The 14061-nt window shown below is 37.2% G+C and overlaps 1 protein-coding gene across 1 annotated transcript; it reads left to right on the top strand.

The window, feature by feature from the left end:
* The first annotated feature begins 936 nt into the window (after positions 1 to 936).
* Positions 937 to 12660, top strand: ANKS4B (ankyrin repeat and sterile alpha motif domain containing 4B). Its single transcript, XM_068967979.1, has 2 exons — positions 937 to 1103; positions 10138 to 12660. The coding sequence occupies exons 1-2, from the start codon at positions 940 to 942 to the stop codon at positions 11210 to 11212; spliced, it is 1239 nt and encodes a 412-aa protein (XP_068824080.1). The 5' UTR covers positions 937 to 939; the 3' UTR covers positions 11213 to 12660.
* The last annotated feature ends 1401 nt before the right edge of the window (positions 12661 to 14061 follow it).

The raw sequence follows: 14061 nt of genomic DNA, 5'->3' as shown, positions 1-14061 counted from the left end.
GTGAAGAAAAGGGTCACAGGGTGTGTGACCAGCTCATCCACAGTTCTTGATTGGTTATTGGTGAAGTAACAGGGTGACATTTTGAAAATCTCAGTCATCAACCTTCTGGTTCCAACTGGTTTGGAGTCTATGTGTTGATGGTCAGCATGCAGTTAACTTTTTCCACCTAGTGAGGAGTTTAGTGTCTACAAAATAGCTCAAGCATGTTGTTTAGGATATTATCTATAAACATTAAGGAGGAACCAAATGCCCTTGACTTTGTTTTATGGCTAAACAATTATTATTTTGTTTTGCTTGACTTTTTATTTGTTTCTACCTTTTCTCACTTCTCTGATTAAATTTGCTCTTTAGAACTTGGAAAGGGGCTAGAAGGCTACAGTTTTTCTACAAACAAGAGTTAGTGGAGTGGTAAGGAGAGGGTTTGTCTCTGGGAAGTTCCTACAGGGGCCTGCTTGGTTTCATCATGACAATTACATACCTCTAAATTTAGTAACAATTATTGAATTTTGCACTTAAAAATGGATGAATTTCATAATGTGTAAATTATACCTCAATACAGCACTTTAGAAAAATGGACTGCTCCAATGAGCTAGCCTAGTTCTGAGTTGTTTTGAAATTATTTTCTTCATTCTGTGCCTAGATGACCAATATTACATACAAAACTTGTTAAGAGACAAGAAAAATGTCTCTTTTAAGACATTCAAGATGAACACAGCAGTCCTCAATTTTCAATGTCATGGCTACTCCAGAGAGAAAAGGTCTAAGTTCAGTGCTGTGAATCGTTCTGGCTGCTTTCCATGGAGGGAGGCTGGAGTGAGCTTTGCCCTGGGCTGACACTGTTCCTTGTCACTGATTAACCAGCTTTGTAGGAAGGCTGCTTCACTGACATCCTGTTCCGCCTAGACAGTGATATTTGGCAAAGCTTCGGAGAGCAGAAAAATGTCCACTCGCTATCACCAAGCTGCTAGTGATAGTTACCTGGAACTTCTGAAGGAGGCTACGAAGAGAGATCTGAATCTTTCTGATGAAGATGGCATGACTCCTACACTCCTAGCAGCCTACCATGGGAACTTGGAAGCCCTAGAAATAATCTGCAGCAGAGGGTAAGTTCAACCCAATGGTTTTGACTGGAAACTGTTTATGGGAGGATTTTGCAGATAGGAGCAAGAGGCAGGGAATTAGTGAAAATACTTTGCTCTCATTCTAGTCTGTGTAAAAATTGCCTTTTTAGAGGAAATGAGAAAATTTCCCAGTGATAAATTCTCTTTCCACACTGAGAACTGCACCACGGGGTGGCTGATCCCTTATGAACCACACACACCGAAGTCCTGAACTCTAAGTCACTATTATTTCCCTTGAGGGTAAGATATTTGAATTCTGTGGCTTTAAAACTTCTTTCCATGACTTGTAAATGCTTGACTCTTTTAAAAAGATCAGTGATCTACCCGGTTTTAAGACGTCAAGTATAATTGGAACAAATGATGTGTTTTTTGTTTTTTGTTTTTTCATCTGTGCCATTAAAATCCCATAGCCTTAAAAAAACACTCAATCGAAGGCAAGCTCTTGGTTCTTAGATGAAATTTCTGGCTTTATAAGCTATAAAATGGACCTTCAGATTATCTTAATTACCACTCTGGCTGTCAAATACATACATGTACATATACTCTCCCTTCAAATTCTAAAGCAGAAATTAGCTAGCTCTTGCCTTCTACGTGTTGCTGGAGGGGCTAGTCACCATTGACAACTATAACTCCAAGAAGACTAAAGAAAGTAAAAAAGAAAATGTGAGTAAAGGAGGCAAGTGAATTTATACATATTAATATATAATGTATGTATTTATTAATACCTATATCCGCTCTGTGTCAGCCATTTTGCTAGATCAACAAGAGAAGTATGATTCTTCCCATCTTCAAATGGTGATTAGATTTGAGAGAGGAAATGTCATGAATGTGTTATAAAGGGGTAAAGAGAGAACACTAAATAAATAAGACAGGTATTCCAATCTAGGTAGTGAGGGAAGGTTTTCCTGAGCATCTAAACTGGAGTTTGAATGATAAGGAGTTGGCCAGATGAAGGTGGAAGGAAGTGTTTCTCCTGAGGAAGAGCATTGTATTCTAGGCCCTGAAGAGGTCAAGTGTGGCTGGATATGGCTTAAGTGGGGAGAGGCCAAGTTGTAAGTGAGCAGGCCAGACACAAGAGTCTTGTAGACTCTTTTAACGAATTGAACTTTCCCCAAAGATACGGAAAGGCACTGTGGTGGGTTTGTGCAGGGGAGCCACTTGGTAGATTTTTGTTTACGAAATTTTCCTCAGGCAGTTGTATAGCAGTTAAAGAAAATGTTCAGGGACTGTTTGGATGGTTGAGATGAGGGGCAAACTGGATTAGAAAAGTGGCAGTGGGAACAGAGAGATGTGGATGGATGGCAATTTGGATGTAGAATTGGTTATAATTGACTGAACGTTGAGTGGGTAGAAGGAAGAGGAGGATCAAGTTTGAGTTTTGACAGGATGTTGGATGTTGGCATCCTTTATTGAAGTGAGAGGCACTTTAAGGAGTTAAAGAACCAAAGGTGGAGAGAGTTCCTGAGTTGAAGACTATAAATGAGGAAGTGGGTGGAGGTGCTGTACTTCATCCCTTTTAACTTCCGTTTTTCTAGACATCACCCTCTACCCTGACCCTTTCAGCCAAACTCTTCCAGATTGTAACACTGTATCATCTTTCCTCTTCTCCCAAACTTTCTTCACCTACTCAAAGTATATCACCTCTGCAGGAAGTACAAGATGTCAGTTACAATTTCACAACCAGTGCTGAAAACCCTTTCCCATTTTAAGGTCCAATTTAAATGAGAAGACCTAGATGTTCTCCTATGCTCTCTCTCTCTCTCTCTGTAAGCCTGAAACATTTTCTTATACAAATTGTACTATGGTCTTTACGTATGACAAAATTAACATAAACTAAGCCCCCCAAATTAAACTATATGTATGCACACAGATTATAAAGAATAAGATATCCTGTTATGTCAAATATATAGTGTGTATAAAATATATATAGAACCCACAAATATATGCACACATATATTAAAATGTATATATTATATATAAACAATTATGCATGCCTATTTGTACATATACATGAAATAGTATACTAAGTAAACACTTTTTGTGTGGTATGCAGTTTTGTTTTGTTTTGTTTTTTACAACTCAATATATCATAAACATTTTTTTCCATGTCAGCATATATTCTTTTACAGTTTAATTTTCAGGAACTTCTTAGTATTCTAGTTAATGAATATAGTATATAAATATATTTCTTAGTCAATCTCTCTTTTGGACAATTAGCTTGTTTCCCATGGTTTAAATCGTGCTGTGATAATTATCCTTGTACGTAAATCTTTGCTCATGTTTTCTTGAGAACAAATACTTCAAAGTGAAATTTCCGGATCGGTTGGCACGTATACCATTTAAAGATTTTTTTGGTGTCTATTGACAAATTACTCTTCAGAAAGCAAGCACCCATTTCTGTCAACATTGTAGGTTTGAAGTGATATATCAATGCACAATATATTAATGTTCTTTGATTACTGGCAGGGTTGAAAATTTTTTATATTTTGAAGTCATTGTATTTCCACTTTTGTGAGGTAAGAATTTATAACCTTGTCCTACTTATATATTGGAGTCTTCAACATTTCTCATTGATTTTTTAAAGTTAGAATGTCAGCCTTTGTCACTGTATTTCCAAATATTTTCACAAATCATAATTCATATTTTTGACATCAGATATTTATATCAGTGAAAATATAAATTTAAATATATATATTTATGTACTCAAGTCTATCACTTTTACTATGTAATTCCAACTTTGAGGTCATGCCTAAATATTGACACATATTTTCTTTAGTACTTTAGTTTTTTTTATTTTAAATAACTCATATTTTATTTCTTTGATTTAAGATTTGAGAGTGTGATCTAACTATGTCTTCTCCAAATGGCTCGTCATTTGTCCCTAAGCATTTTGTATATATAATCTACTTTTTATGTATTTATTTGACATGGTAATTTCTCTCAATATAATGTCAAAATCCAGTCCATTGCTTGGTATTTATTAAAAACTGATTATGAGCATCAACATTCTAACCCTGGTTAGTCCTTCCTTCTCAACTCTTGTCTTCTGGATCAGTACTAATATATCCCAAATTTTTTTCCTTCACTCCAGAAGCATTTAAGATCTGTTAAGTTGGCCTGGTATAAACTTATAAAAATGTCTTATATAAAAAGGTTTTCACAGGTCACCACCCATTTTGATCACTGCATGTGTGTGCTCTTCACTCAGTTGTGTCTGACTTTTTGCGACCCCATAGGCTGTAACCCACCAGGCTCCTGTGTCCATAGAATTCTCCAGGCAAGAATACTGGAGTGAGTTGCCATTTCCTTCTCCAGGGGATCTTCCCAACTCAGGGATCAAAACTGGGTCTCCTGCATTGCAGGCAGATTTTGATCATAGCCAATCTTTAAGCACTTGTGTGAGAACAAAATGCCCATTACATTTAAGGGGGCTAAAAAGTAAAACCAATCAAAAATGGAATTTAGATGTTAATCAGTTATTGAGGTCTACTGCAATCTGATGATTTTAGTGTCTTTCTGTCTCTACCTGATTGAATTATGGATCATGTGGCAAGCAATAATATCCAAACTCTGGCTTTGTTAAAAACTGTTTTTCTTCCAAAGATGGAAAGCAATAATTACATGTTTTACATTGGGAAGATGGCCTCAGTTATACAGAATTTAATTTTGCTTTTAAAACATGCATGGGTTTTTTAAAGTTTAATTTTCTAAAATGAAAATAATTTTTTTCCTCTCTGATTCTCAAAGGAATACAAACTTCTTGTAACATTTCACATCATATTGGAAAATATACTTAATAAAGCAAAAATCACATGAATTCTCAGTCATTAACATTTGGGTATATATTCCTTCAGATGTTTCCCTTTAAGAACATACACTTAAATATACCTATGTTCAGCCCTTAAACAGGCAATCACACACACACACACACAAAGGCAATCACAATATACAAACTCTTCTGGATTATATTTCTAATTATTTAATAATATAGTATTGACCATCTGCAGTTAAAAGGAGAGATCCATGACATTATTTTCAGTGGCTATATGGTATCCTACTTTATAGTTTCATTACAATTATTTAATCATTTATTTGTTCATGACATTTAATTTGAACCCAGTTTTTGTATAAGATGGAATGAGCATCCTTGATGACCCATGTTTGCACAAGTGTCTGATATTTCCTCAGGATAAATTCTTTAAAGCAGAATTGTTGATTCAAAGGAGCACTATGTTTTACAATCTTTCGGCACATACTATGCCAGGAAATTTGAACCACTCTATGCTTCCTCCAGCATTCATTTCCTCACACTCCTGACAAAACTGAGTATTATTATTCTTTTTATTTGTTGCCTATCTGATAGGCAAACAGATGGTGGTGTATTACTTTCAATTGCATTTATTTGATTATTAATGAGTCTAAATATTCCTTCTTATGTAGAAAAACATTTTTTGAAAAAGTGATTTTTTTTCTGAGAACAACTCCAGAAAAAATCAAATCAACTTCAAAAGGAGAAATTGAAATGGAACAGATGCTCAGAGTAATTTAATAAAAGAAAATTGCCTATTTTGCAACAATAATAAAAATCCAGGTTTAAAAATTATTTCCAAAGTGTACTAATCTACCAAAAAGCAAGGGCAAAATATGATTACTTAAAATCTTTTCATTGAGTTTCTCTTTGGGGAAAAAACAGGGATAGAAAAAAAATCAAATAAAAATTTTATGAATTTAGACCACAGAAACAATATGACATCAATATCAGATTCAGATCAACAAATGAGGGGGATGAGTTTTTGAATATCTGGACAGGGATGTGTAATGGTTCTATCAAAAAATGTGAAGGACACCGATTGAAAGACAGAGTTAAGAAGAACCCCCAAATTGTCAATAGAAAAAATTTTAATGTAAGTAGTACATCAATTTGGAAAGTTGTCTGTAAATAGAATTTCTGCAAGTGGAAATAGCTTAAATGTTCCAGGGCAACTCATGAATCAGCTTACTGACAGGTTCATCTTTAAATTTGGAGTTTTGTGTTTCTTAAGAGAGGAACAATCTTTAAGGGTCACCTCAGGTTTTCTTCATGTTCTTCCCATTTTTGAAGGATCGTTTAAGTTCCCTTGGGTGGGGAAAATTCCACTGTTTTATGACCTGAAGCATGTGGATTTAATCCAACCTCTTTATACTTGTAACATCCTCACCCAAACTCACTCCTCTCAGTAATTTCTTTTTTAACTTACTCAATCTAATATCAGGCAAATTTAACCCATATGTTTATATTTGCAGTAATGTCTTAGATGTTTTACAACCTCTCTTTGAAGTCTTTTGAATGTGGTGTTTGGTTAAAATAAATGAAAAGTGAAATTCCATCTTTGAGGGTATTGTGCTTCCCTAAGATATACAACTATTTTAAGATTGAAAGAGGTCTCTTTTGATCCAAGACAACTAATCGGGCAGACTGACCAGACTCCTTTTGAAAAGGGTTGTGCAACAGAACCGTGTTATTTAATACTTGCTTTCCTTAGATTCAATTTCATTTTCTTTCCTTCCCCTTTGAACTTATTTCCCTTCCTCTATCTCTGGCCACACTGAGTATATTTCTGGTGTCCCAAATATGTAATATCACCTATATGTGCATCTGCTTACACTCGCTGTTCTCTCTCCTCAGAAGGAAGTTGCCAACTGTCACCTTATGGCTGGCTCTAGCCCACAAGCATGTTTAATTTGGACCTCACTGTAATTTTCTCTTAAATTTAAGCCAACATTTAAAAATCAAAAAGCTTCACCTGAAATTCTAGATTTCTGGTTTTATTTGGAAAATGGAAGCTCTGGCAATATTGTGTCTGCTTTTATTCACTATAGCAATTAGCCACAGCTGAACAATACCTGTTCTTTTTAGATGGAGCTTGAACTTAACTATGACTTTGTTGGAAAAAAAGAAAAAAAAAACACAAAAAAAACGTGGCCCCATTAAGTTAGTTACATCACATCTTGGCTTCTTTGGGTTGTTTTTGAGACATCTGCTAGGAGATATGGAAGATACCATACAAAGGACAAAACACATGGCTTTTGCCCTCTGAGACATATTATCTAAACAGGGCAGGGTGTACTTGACAAATTAAGATTATAAGTGTTGAAAGGCCAGAAGAGTTATTGTAGTGTTGCAGGAATCTACCAGAATGGGTACAAGACAAAAATATATGAAATTAAATGTTTTGAGTTTAGAGTCAAAGGAAATGATAACAGGTAAAATTTATTTAGTATTCATTATGTACCAAGCACTTTTCTAATGCTTTATGTGTGTTGACTTTATTCATATTATAGTTCAATGAATAGGTAATATTATCCTCAATTTATAGATAAGGACAATGAGTCCTAGAAAAATTGAACTTGAGGCCTCATTGTAGATAAAATGTAAAGCTGAGGTGAGTTAACATAAGACCATATTGTGTTAGAGACCATTAGACATGCAGGCAGGCCTGATCCAAAGTGTACTGCAGTGAACTGGCGGGCAAATCAACTGAGTGCTTGGTCTTATTTACCCCTCTGAGAGTTGTTCTTTTTCTTTTTTAAGAGAAAAATTGTGATTGGTGGTAGTGGTGGTGGGGGCAGTGAATGTGTAAGTGCTTTGTAACGAACAAGCATGAAGAAACCAAAGTTTCCTATGGAAGAATTATAATACAAATCTGATTCACTAAATTATAGGACACTGGTTGGGTCACCTTAACTAGTGCAGGTCTTAACCTGCAGTGAACTTAACCTGGGGATCTTGTTAAACTTCAGATTCTGATTCAGGAAGTCTGGAATGAGGTCCAAGATTCTGCATTTCCAACAAATTTGAAGGTGATGTTACTGCTGCTGGTCTATGGATCAAACTTTAAATAGCAAGGAACAGAAGGACACAGTGTATTAACATGCCAGTTGCAAGGGCATGGACCTTTTCTCCTGTTTCACCTGCTGCTTGCCAGGAATGTTAAACACCTTCTCAGACTCTCTCTCCTGCCATCCCATGGGGCTAGCCTGGCCAAAGGTTGCAGAGATCCTGGTTTTGGAGTCTGGACTAGGGCAAAGGAAGATGCCCTTTAGTACTTGTATTATCAGAGTTCTCAACAGTGGCTTGGGGTCAGAGCCATAGTTAACAGTAAGTTATTACTTTTCATTTATGCTTGTTTGTAACTTAAGGCCTCACAGGAGAAGGGCAAGGGGTGGTGATTTAGCCTGGGGCAGGATTCTAGTAGACATTCATTCCACAAATCTTCTTTACCTACCATGTACCCTTAATGCTATCTAATATTGCCCCCAATTCTACCTTAAATCATTGTAGTGTTAGTCACTCAGTCATGTACGACTCTGCAACCCCATGGACTATAGCCCACCAGGCTCCTCTATCCATGGAATTCTCCAGGCAAGAATACTGGAGTGGGTAGCCATTCCCTTCTCCAGGGGATCTTCCCAACCCAAGGATCAAATCAGGGTCTCCTGCATATAGGCAGGTTCTTTTACATCTGAGCCATTAGGGATGCCCAAACCATTCATTATTATGTGAAAGTAAAGTGAAGAATCAATAGACCCTTTGTACAAATATTAGTTGTATTAGACACTGCTTCCTGCCCAACATCCATTCCTCTTTTCTTTCTTGCTGTTGGAAAACCAGTTTCGTTGTTATTTTTCCCTTACCTATGACTCAGAGGAGGGTAACAATTGTGTGCTGGAACTATAACTGAGCAAGTGGGTTTGTTGCCCACTGTGCAATGGAAAGACCAAGGCAATGGTCTTTGCAGAGAGAAAAGGTTTTGTTGAAGGGTGGAAAACAAGGAGACAAGAGGCACTGTTTTAGATTCATCTCCTTGATTGGCTTTTGAATGGGGTGTTTACTGTGGAAGTAAGGAAAAAGAGGGGGAGGCTGCTTAGAAACAAATGATGGAAAGTAAGTGTAAGTTTCAATGTAAGTTTCAAGAGTGAAGGCTGGACAGTCCTTCATGCCTCTTCATGGGTTACATGTGCAGTTTTAGAGGTGAAAGGGTCCAGTACGTAACATGTAATGGGTTTTCAGTCTGTGATATCCAGAGTGCACTATCAGTCATTCAAGTCCCTCAGGGCATCTGTGTGATGCTCATGCTCAGTTGGAAGGGCTTTCTGCAAGTTGTTTCCACAACTGTGGTTTCCCTGGTACTCTGTGAAACAGGTTTGGTGTTCTTGACACTATCATTTTTGTTTCTATCTTGTTTCTACCTTATGAACCTTGATCCTTTAAGGTACAGGATATGGTTTCAGAACCAGCTCTATCTAACAAGCTCAGGAGAGATGATTGCTAAGTTTTTAGGAAGTCTGAATCAGATAAACAATTCATTATTAAAAATAAAATTATATAAACTTAAATTTAATAAATTATATTAAAAAGGTAATACTCAAAACTTATTCCTTTCTAATTATTTTACCACATTTTACTATTATCTTTGCTCTTAAGATTGTGTACATCTATTAAATATCTATGTGGTGGGAATAATTTATAATCAATAGCTACTATGCCTCTCTTCCAAATTCTGTGTCCAGTAATGTCATATTAGTGCTTAAAATGTGTTGTGGTGGTGTATTTACCACCACATGCTATATAAATCAGTGTTTGATTATTTTCCCTTAATGAGATGGTTGTTAACATTTACCAGCATAGCATGGGGTAATCCTATCTAGGGGAAACATCTAATTGATCTTAGATAAATAAGGTAGCTCTACTTTTTTTCTCCTAGGTATGGGATCTGATTCTGGCCAATAAGACATGAAAGTTACTCATTTTGGGAGTTTCTTAGAAAGCTTTTTTGCTTTGAAAAATGAGATACAGGGTAGACATGGATTGTTTCTGGCCACGTGATGCCTAAATGTGACATACCTGGGCTTTTGAAGTTACCTTGTAACAATGTCAAGGCAAGATTAACTTGCATTTTGTTCTTTATTTTTTTATTTCTTAGACCTCATCTTCAGAGAGAAAATTAGTATGTATTGTTTATATTTTCTCTTCTAGAGGGGATCCTAATAGATGTGACATCTGGGGAAATACTCCTTTACATTATGCAGCCTCCAACGGTCATGCCCACTGCGTCTCATTCCTGATCAACTTTGGTGCCAACATCTTTGCTCTGGACAATGACTTACAGTCTCCACTGGATGCTGCTGCCAGCAGAGAGCAGAATGAATGTGTTGCTCTTCTGGATAAGGCTGCCACTGCCCAGAACATCATGAACCCCAAGAAAGTCACCAGGCAGAAGGAGCAGGCTCAGAAGAATGTCAAGAGGCAGATCAAAGAGTGTGAGAGGCTCCAGGAGAAGCACCAAAATAAGATGGCCCGCACATACAGCAAGGAGGAATCTGGGACTCTTTCTTCTGCCAAGGGAACTTTCACTAGGTCACTGCTTTCAAATGCTTCTGCTTCTAACACATTTGGGTCACTGTCTAAGGGTATTAAAGATACCCTCAAGCTTAAGTTCAAGAAGAACAAAGATACAGCAGAGCAGTTAGGGAATGAGAGCAGAAGTGGACAGAAGAATGTGGTGGAAGTGTTCAGAGAGGATGAGGAAGATGAATTCTCAGGGGACTTCATAGAGAAGCTCCAGTTGTCTGCAAAGGGGGACAGCTGTATGCAACACGAATCCATTCTCAACCGTCCAGGTCTAGGAAATGTTGTTTTTGGAAGGAATAGAATATTCAGCCCTGAAGACATCTCAGACAGCAGGAGAGAGCTGGGGCTTACAATGCCCAGTGAATTGTTTCAGAGACAAGGAGAAGCTGAGGCTGATGAAGAGGGAGAGGAAAACAACCATGAAGGTGATCTGCCCTGGGATGAGGATGAAGTGGAATGGGAGGAAGATGTGGTTGATGCTACTGCCCTGGAAGTGTTCTTGCAGTCGCACTACTTGGAAGAATTCCTTCCTATTTTCATGAGAGAGCAAATTGATCTGGAAGCTCTGCTGCTTTGCTCTGATGAGGACCTTCAGAGCATACACATGCAGCTGGGTCCCAGGAAGAAAGTTCTTAATGCCATAAATAGAAGGAAACAGGTGCTACAACAGCCTGGGCAGTTGGTTGACACCAACCTCTGATGGAGTGTTGGGTCAATGGGGTGAGTCTGTAGAGGTGGGGGTGATGCTGTGGCCCCCTGGAGATATTCCAGGCAATACCTACTCTATACCCAATACCAGACTACTGGATTTCTAGGGTTTTGGAGGTGTCCACCTAAGAGAGAAGCCCAAATTCTATTCTGAGAAATACTCTGTACCTAAATTCATATAAACCACTCAAGGAAGTAAGACATGGGAATAAGGAAATGACATTTCTCTTCAATTATCTTTTTGATATTTTTGAATATAGAAAGGATTGAATGGATGACAGAGAATAGAAAATACTTTATTTCCTAACTCTGAACTTAAAATTATAGTCTCCTATCACACTAGCTGCTGCCTAATTTCTGATCCTTAGCTCCATGACTTTACCTGTTGATGGAAACTAAAATTCCTCCATTGGCCTGTGGCTTGATGCCCAACTTGAATGTGTCTAACCCCAATCAGTAGATGTTTACATGTTTACAAGTAATAGAAACGGGTCTGTAACATTCCTACTTGGGAACAGAGAGAATGTCAGGTAGAGAGAGAGATGAAATAGAATGTACGGTACCTGTATGGACTAATTTTTGTCCTTCCAAAATTTATATGCTTAATTTCTGATCTTGAGTCTAGGGATTCTAACTCCAGTCATCCTGTGAAGAGGTAGACACACTGGCGATGTGCTTGCATTGCCATGTGAAGAGAAAGAATAGGCCATGTGAAGATAAAGCAAGAAGGCAGTTATCTGAAAGCCACAAAAGGAAGCCTCAAGAGAAACCAAACTTTTTAACTCTTTTATCTTGGACTTCCAGCCTCCAGAGCTATAAGAAAATAAAGTTCTGTTGTTTAAGCCACCCAGTCTGTGATATTTTGTTACAGCAGTCTTAGCAGAATAAGATCATCCTTAAGACAAGAGAGACAGGGAGTGGAAAATAAAAATACAGAAAAGAAGATTAGATGATTTTTAGATGGTTAGATGATTTTTTCCTAAGCCTAAGTGCCTCCTGAAACTTAAAAAGGAAAAAGAAATCTAGGTTCTTTGTTGGGAAAATTCAATTGTAAAAGTTGAATTTTTGTATGGTTATTATATATATATCTTATTTACTGTTGTCTATCACCATTTATGCACATCTGAATACATGTAGGTTCTACAATATAAACTGTCAACACTAACACTGCTGCTGTTATTTGAATGGTAATCTCAAATTCAAGATGAAACCCTACTTGAATAGTTAAGCTTCACTGGATTTTTATAGTCAGACATGCATTAAATGGAATTTACCACTGATTACATGTATAACATAGACATAGCTTCAGCATGCTTCCTTATTCACAGCTGTTTGTGTTACTTCAAGAGGAACCATGGAGGATACAAATGCTTAAATCTGATGAACAACTGGTACATTCTTCTTCAATCAATAGACTGAAAGTTGTCACTGAATAAATATGTTACACTACGGGATTACTATGTTTATAAATATCACATTGCATTGTTCTGGAATAAACTGCAATTGTACATGAAATAATGTACATGAAAGCAATTTTAGAAGGCATTCAAAAAAAAGTAGTAGCGTCTGAGTCCTTCTCTATTAGTATTTCATTATTATAGAGGCCAGGGTCCTCTCTCCAAGTAGATACCAGAATCTACCCGATGAGACACTGTTAGGATATAAGAGAAATATAAACCACTAGGAGAGTTCTCCTGTTAGCAAAAAAGGATGCTTTACAGCAGTGCTTTGTATATCACTGTCAGAGGTTAAAAATAATATAGAAAGCTTGATGATGTATTATAGCAAATGAGAGGTGGCATGGGGGTGGTACAAAGAATTTTGAGCTGGAAACCAGCTTTGGTACTTGGAAGACAGAATAGGAAATAGAAAAGTACTCTTGGGGAAAATGAGAAAAGATAGGCCAGCAAAAATGTTACTGGAATTCAGCATTATAGGATTTAGTCTTGCTTCATGGGATTTGATTGTTTCTAATTGAAATTTTTCCATGTTGCCCTACTGGAGAGGTAGCAATTTGCTCAGAAATATGGGAAGCGGATGTTTGCCCAGCAGGACTGGAAGCTCTCACCAGGAAAATTCCATTAGAGTTTACATGAATTCTGTGATGAGAAAAGGGATATGAATTTGAAGAACATGTAGATTTTAAAACCTCACATAAAACTTCAATTAAATTGCTGAATAAAAAAAAGGAAGGGGCAAACGTAATCTTTTTATGTAATAACAGTTAATAACATAAAACAGTGAGGCTAACATGGGTTGTTAGGTATTTTTCCCCCCAAATGGTTGCATTATATTTTTATTAAAGTATTCCAGCTTATAGACTCCATAGGTTCATCTACCTTTCCATGAGTAACTCCTGTTCCACTTAAAGGGTAAATTCTATATCAGTGATTATTGCAAAATTGGTTTAAAGTGTAAGAACCAAACAGAATTACTTTGGGTCTTATATATGAGGGCTTTGCTGGTGGCTCAGACAGTAAAAAATCTGCCTGCAATGCAGGAGACCTGAGTTTAATCCTTGTGCTGGGAAGATTGCCTGGAGAAGGGAATGGCAACCTACTCCAATATTCTTGCCTAGGAAACCCCATGGACAGAGGAGCCTGGTGGGCCACTGACCATGGGGTTGCAAAGAGTTGGACATGACTTAGTCACTAAACAAAACCAACAACTTAACATATGAAGGCACAAAGGAGGCAAATTAAAGAATTCTAGCTCCTGGGAATTCTCCTCTGCCCACTTCCCTAGCAGAGAAGCTAGGTTCTGCTCTACTACAATGTAAAGTCCTTTAGGACAGGAAATTTTCCCTGTCTTATATTCACCGATATTCACCCAGAGCCGATG

Source organism: Capricornis sumatraensis, chromosome 3 (genome assembly GCF_032405125.1).
Source record: "Capricornis sumatraensis isolate serow.1 chromosome 3, serow.2, whole genome shotgun sequence".
NCBI lineage: Eukaryota > Metazoa > Chordata > Mammalia > Artiodactyla > Bovidae > Capricornis > Capricornis sumatraensis.
This window is presented reverse-complemented; position numbering and strand designations above follow the sequence as displayed.